This window comes from Abrus precatorius, unplaced genomic scaffold, assembly GCF_003935025.1.
Source record: "Abrus precatorius isolate BTA unplaced genomic scaffold, Abrus_2018 Scaffold11, whole genome shotgun sequence".
NCBI classification, from domain to species: Eukaryota; Viridiplantae; Streptophyta; class Magnoliopsida; order Fabales; family Fabaceae; genus Abrus; species Abrus precatorius.
The window spans coordinates 21710106-21716105 of record NW_020874303.1 but is presented as its reverse complement, the minus strand read 5'-3'; the positions used below and the strand labels follow the sequence as shown (position 1 = coordinate 21716105).

Below are 6000 nucleotides of genomic sequence, written 5' to 3'. Positions count from 1 at the left end.
TATTAAATCATCTATTTTTTGTATACAAAAAAATGAACTTGAAAAAGCTAGCTTGTTACTCAGATAAACAAATTTATGTTAATCGGAACTGATTAAACTAAAAAGTTATAAAAATGGACTCACCAACTTTTGGCTGCGATGGGCAGTAAGTTAACACATAAAGGATAATTCAATAGCGTAGCTTGTGAGGGTAACAATAATAATAGGTTTTGTGAAGCAAATAACAGTATTGTTATACATCTAGAATCCTACAATATCTATACAACAAATGGCAAATTGGGTCTTTTTATTTTGGTAACAGATGGCAATTTGGCTGTTGCCTGCTGGTATGACATCATTCCTTTTTATTAATCGACCGGTGGGTGTTCTTTTCTCAAGAAATCACCAAAACATATCATAAATGAAGAATTAGCGTCGGTATGGAAATATTTTTCATAACAATACATGAATAGAGTTATTGGAATACTTAGTGAAGATTTCTAAAGATTATTGGGAAAATGGGAGTTATCTAAAGAAATAAAAATGATAAGTAGCAGTAAGTATGTTATAGAATTAAATGTGATGTTTGGGGGGAGGAGATGAAGTGGTAGAAAAGGAAAAGACAAAAGGAAGGAAAAGAGAAAGGGAGGAGATAAGTTGACTAGGGAGTTGAGAGAGAGAGAGAGAGACAGCTAGGGTTCTTTTCTTGGTGATGTGTCTTCATAAGCACACAGCTGGACCTCCAACTCACCGGACTGGACTATTTCTATTTTCATTTTCATTTTCATTTTCAAGGTTGTGTTTGGTTGGTTACTCTCACTCCCTCACTCAACTCTATTCTCTCTCTTTAACACATCAAAATGAACTCCTAATAACCCCACTTCCGAACCCAAACCACAGTAGCCATTAGCGTTGCGTGTTGTGTGTGAGCATTCCCCGTTCACCATTCAGCATTCAACAATGCTGCCTCACAAACGCACTCTGCTGCTTCTAGCGGCTACACTCGCGCTCACGCTTTTAGCCGAAGCAGATCTGGCTTCCGAGCGAGCCGCATTGTTGGCTCTGCGCTCAGCCGTGAGGGGTCGAACACTCTTCTGGAACGCCACCAATCAGAGCCCCTGCAACTGGGCGGGGGTCCAGTGCGAGCACGACCACGTCGTCGAGCTGCACCTCCCCGGCGTCGCGCTTTCCGGGCAAATCCCCGCCGGAATATTCGGAAACCTGACTCAGCTTCGAACCTTGAGCCTCCGTTTCAACGCCCTCACGGGTCCCCTTCCTTCAGATCTGGCCTCCTGCGTCAACCTCCGCAACCTTTACTTGCAGCGCAACTTGTTCAGCGGCCAAATCCCAACCTTCCTTTTCGACTTACCCGACTTGGTTCGTCTCAACATGGGCTTCAACAACTTCTCCGGCCCATTTCCGACGGCCTTCAACAACCTTACACGGTTGAAAACCCTCATCCTCCAAAACAACCAAATCTCGGGCTCAATCCCCGACTTGAACAAACTCAGCCTCGACCAGTTCAGCGTCTCCAACAACCTCCTCAACGGCTCAGTGCCTCTCAAGCTTCGCACATTTCCTAAAGATTCCTTTCTCGGTAACTCCCTCTGTGGCTCACCACTCTCTCCCTGTGCCGGAGATGGAACTTCTCCTACTTCTCCCTTGGCCGTTGACAATAACGAAAACGGCCAGAAGAAGAAGAAGAAGCTGTCTGGTGGTGCCATTGCTGGAATCGTTATTGGATCCGTCGTGTGTCTTCTGTTGGTTGCGTTCGTTTTGATCCTTGCGTGCAGGAACAAGAGTGATAAAAAAACCAGCGCGGTTGATGTTGCTGCTCTGAAGCATCCTGAATCCCAAGTTCTTGCGGAGAAGAGTGTTTCCGACGTCGAGAATGGGGGTCACGGGAATGGACACTCTGTGGCTGCTGCGGCGGCTGCGGCGATTGTGAGCAGCGTCGGCGGGGGTGGGAACAAGGCGGAGGCCAACGGCGGGGGAGCGAAGAAGTTGGTGTTTTTTGGGAATTCGGCGAGGGCGTTTGATCTGGAGGATTTGCTTAGGGCTTCGGCGGAGGTTTTGGGGAAAGGGACATTCGGGACGGCGTATAAGGCGGTTTTGGAGGCGGGGCCGGTGGTGGCTGTGAAGAGATTGAAGGATGTGACGATTTCCGAGAAGGAGTTCAAGGAGAAGATTGAAACGGTGGGAGCAATGGATCATGAGAATTTGGTCCCTCTCAGGGCTTACTATTTCAGCAGGGATGAGAAGCTCCTTGTCTATGATTACATGCCCGTCGGAAGCTTGTCTGCACTTTTGCATGGTCAGCTTTTCACCATTTCTCTCCCTTTTTCTAAGATTTGTGCTTATTAGTCAATTCTTGGGCAATGATTACTGCAATTGACCTTCTTTTTGTGGGAATGCATCATGGCAATGTTGGTGATTGTTCATTCCAGTTGCATCTGTTGCGTGCTTTAGGAATTAGAGAGAATCTTAGATGCAGTTCACTTGTTTCCTGATATATCCCATATGGGGTTTGTGAAGATTTGATTTCGCATCGTGTCTTTTGGGTCCCAATTGGATAGGAAATGTGGCTATTTGTCTGAATTATCCATGTGCTGCTATTAGGCTAGTGATAACTCAGTTTCACTTTTACTATTCTTTTAGTCGACTTGAAATTTGGCGGTGTTTATTTCATATCACATATTCCATAGATCTCGTTGGAACTATGCGAAACACGGCCTGAGCCAAAGTTTCATTTATTAGCAAGAACAGTGGTAGAATGATGTTTCTGGTCTTTTATTACAGGTAACAAAGGAGCGGGTAGGACGCCACTGAATTGGGAAGTCAGGTCAGGCATCGCACTTGGAGCTGCCCGTGGCATTGAGTACCTACATTTGCAAGGGCCTAATGTTTCTCATGGAAATATAAAGTCATCGAACATCCTCTTAACCAAATCCTACGATGCCAGAGTATCTGATTTTGGCCTTGCACACCTTGTTGGTCCCTCCTCTACACCCAACCGTGTTGCTGGTTACCGTGCGCCTGAGGTAACTGATCCTCGCAAAGTATCTCAAAAGGCAGATGTCTACAGCTTTGGCGTATTGCTCTTGGAACTTCTGACTGGGAAGGCACCTACTCATGCTCTCCTAAATGAGGAAGGAGTAGACCTGCCCAGATGGGTTCAATCCGTGGTCAGAGAAGAGTGGACTTCTGAGGTCTTTGATCTTGAGCTCCTTAGGTACCAGAATGTTGAAGAGGAGATGGTTCAGTTGTTGCAACTTGCAGTGGATTGTGCAGCACAATACCCGGACAAGCGCCCTTCAATGTCTGAAGTGGCACGGACAATAGAAGAGTTGTGCCGGTCCAGCTTGAAAGAGGACCAAGACCAAATCCAACATGACCCGATCAATGACTTAGAATTATAGAAGATGTATCTTCTCAATGAGTTTGCTCTGCATTTGCCACCGTCTTACACGGTGGACTTTGCTTTATCACAGTCAGAGCCCATATTTTACTTGCTAAATCCTGTGCGTATGTTGTATTGTGTAGCTTGGGCCTCAAATTTCGTTGGCACCAAACTTTGAATTTCTTCAGTTCTTTTCTCCTCAAATCCCCATTGTGCCATGTTCCCTTTTTCTTCCCAATTAAAATACCTTGGGGGGAGTGGATATCTGTTCCAGTAGTAATTGTTGTTGGATTCTGGTTGATTGTAATTATTACTTTTGCTTTAACATGGCTTTTGCTTTTGTTGAAACCTTATATCTGTTGAAATCTTGTAATTGAGATGTTATAGTCGCTTTCGTTGGTTGGTTGCCATGTCTCGTCGGTGCCGTGTATCGCTTCTTTAATTGTTGCCAAAAAAATTGTTGTGAACGTGATCACCACCTTGGTAAATATGGGTGATTTATACTCGGAACCAACTTTGATTAATCCATCCTCCTCTCGCCAGTTGGTTTAAGATTTATTTATACAATACAATGCCCAAATCAGAAAGAAATAAAAAAAGAATAAGAATATCTTTACAGAAAGGGTAAATTGTTAGGTGCTGTATGGATGAATTGTCAAGGTGATTTTATGAAATCAAAGGTCAGAAAGGTATGGCATACATGCAAAAGATGCGATTGTTACGGTGTATACTGTTTACATCATAAATGTGTGTCAAACAAGTCTAATTAATCTGATATGACTCTTGCAAAGGTTTAATCTAGGAAATTAATTAAATAAAAAATCTTGACACTGGGATATTTCAGGAGTATTCCTCATCAAAGGTCAGCTATATTGGTCCCCACAAGCCAATTTTGTCAGAATGACTAAGCATGAGTTGTTTAAATGTTTTTTTTTTAACCTTTCTTAATGTTGATTTTGAAATTTAAACATCAATCCATGGATTGGCAGCGAATAGGCGTCAGTTGAGAATACACGATGAAAGATCAAACTTTTATGTGTGATACATTTCTGAGTAGGTGCTTATAATTGTAACTCTACAGTGGCCCAGAAATAGTGTACAAATACAAACATACTAGTTATGGCTCATGGCCATATTTTGTTGGCTCTAGGCCCCCCTGGTCTTTTTTGTTAATATATGGAGGGGCTACCCTTTACAAAAGGTTCGAAACAAAATAATCAGAAAGTGATGTGAGAGAAACAAATATTGGCATCCCACCATTTTATTACTACGTGGGATGCATTTGTCTCTTGATTATTGCTGTCCCATTCATTCTCCATCTTCTTTTAAAGTTGATGACCGTTTTAGTATGTCTGCTGTGACAAATTGACACCACTTGATTGCATTTAGCAGTTAGTTCGAACCTGATTTTGGTTTAAATGAAAAAAAATTGAACACTCATTTTAACCTTGATGCTAATAACATAAACTTGAAAAAAAATGATATTAATTTAATTTTTAAATTAATTATTGTAAAATTCAACAATTTTTGTTGACATGATAATTTATGATTGAATACTTTACGTTGTCATGTATTCTAATTAAATTCAAAATTTTAAAAAATATCAATTAAATCTCAACATAAATGAACAATAGCTAAGGATTTTAAAGATAAGAATAATTTTTAGACAGATGCGTGCTAGTTTTTTTAAAGTAATCATTTTGTTAAATCACTGATGTCTTATAGACATTTGCAATGAACATAAAAAGGGATTAAAATTTTAGGTTCACATTTTGTTAGATATAAAAAGGGACAAAATAGCGAGGTAATGGATGAAATTTACAGTTAAATATACTCATTTAGAACATTATTAAAATATATTTTTTAATTATTGAGATTTTCATCTAAGCACATAAAGTGAAAATGAAAGCATTTAGGTGCATGATATGTAATATGCCTCAAACAAAGGGTTTTTTTTTTAGCAAGTTGATGTGATATGTTGTAAGATGAGATTTCTTTTTTGTGAATAAGATGAGAATGCTTTAACCTTATGTTTGTGCCTGTAGGATTAGGATTCTTACTTTTTTTCTGCTTTTTTTTTATTTTTATTTAAATAAAAATAAAAAAAAATACTAAATTATCATGCTTGTATATCTACCATTTGAGTTTCTAACAATTATTTTAATAATTATATATCTAATTTGACTTGTAGATGAATATGCAAGTATACGTTTCATACTTGCTTGAGTAATAATAACGAAAATCTCCAATATAATCGGGATTCTTACCTTTTTTAGTGCAAATTATGTTTCATAGTTAGTAATTTTTTGTATTTTTGCTTAAATAAAAATGAAAAAAAATATTAATTGTAAGATATAGTTATTATAAAGAATCTTTGTCCATATTAAGAATAATTGATTGCTTTCTCTTGACACGTTTTTTTTTATTGTTTTGGTTAGTATAATAAAAATTGCTAAAAGAAAGAAATAGCCACAAAAGAAAACTTTTTTTTTTTTGCATTTTTCATTATTTAGAATATCCAAGAAATTTATAAGAAAAAAAGCTTGAAGGCTAAAAGCGGAAGAATAAGAGGCCAATAAGAAAGAACTAAGCCCGAAATAAGCCCAAACAACTTTGCAAGA

General features: G+C 39.2%; 1 protein-coding gene across 3 annotated transcripts; it reads left to right on the top strand.

The window, feature by feature from the left end:
- The first annotated feature begins 840 nt into the window (after positions 1 to 840).
- Positions 841 to 3650, top strand: LOC113854826 (probable inactive receptor kinase RLK902). 3 transcript variants are annotated; one of them, XM_027486076.1, is made up of 3 exons: positions 841 to 1816; positions 1895 to 2293; positions 2779 to 3650. In XM_027486076.1, exons 1-3 carry the CDS (start codon positions 940 to 942, stop codon positions 3396 to 3398), a joined length of 1896 nt encoding a protein of 631 aa, XP_027341877.1. In that variant the 5' UTR covers positions 841 to 939; the 3' UTR covers positions 3399 to 3650. The 3 variants fall into 3 exon arrangements, with proteins under 3 accessions (XP_027341877.1, XP_027341876.1, XP_027341875.1); XM_027486075.1 differs by having other exon boundaries at positions 841 to 1914; positions 1954 to 2293; XM_027486074.1 differs by having other exon boundaries at positions 841 to 2293.
- The last annotated feature ends 2350 nt before the right edge of the window (positions 3651 to 6000 follow it).

What these genes read in the sequence shown, in the direction of transcription:
- LOC113854826 (XM_027486074.1), top strand. Translation starts at nt 940, where the DNA reads ATGCTGCCTCACAAACGCACTCTGCTGCTTCTAGCGGCTACACTCGCG. An exon ending in CTTGTCTGCACTTTTGCATG is followed by an intron (nt 2,294 to 2,778) that starts GTCAGCTTTTCA and finishes CTTTTATTACAG; the next exon opens with GTAACAAAGGAGCGGGTAGG.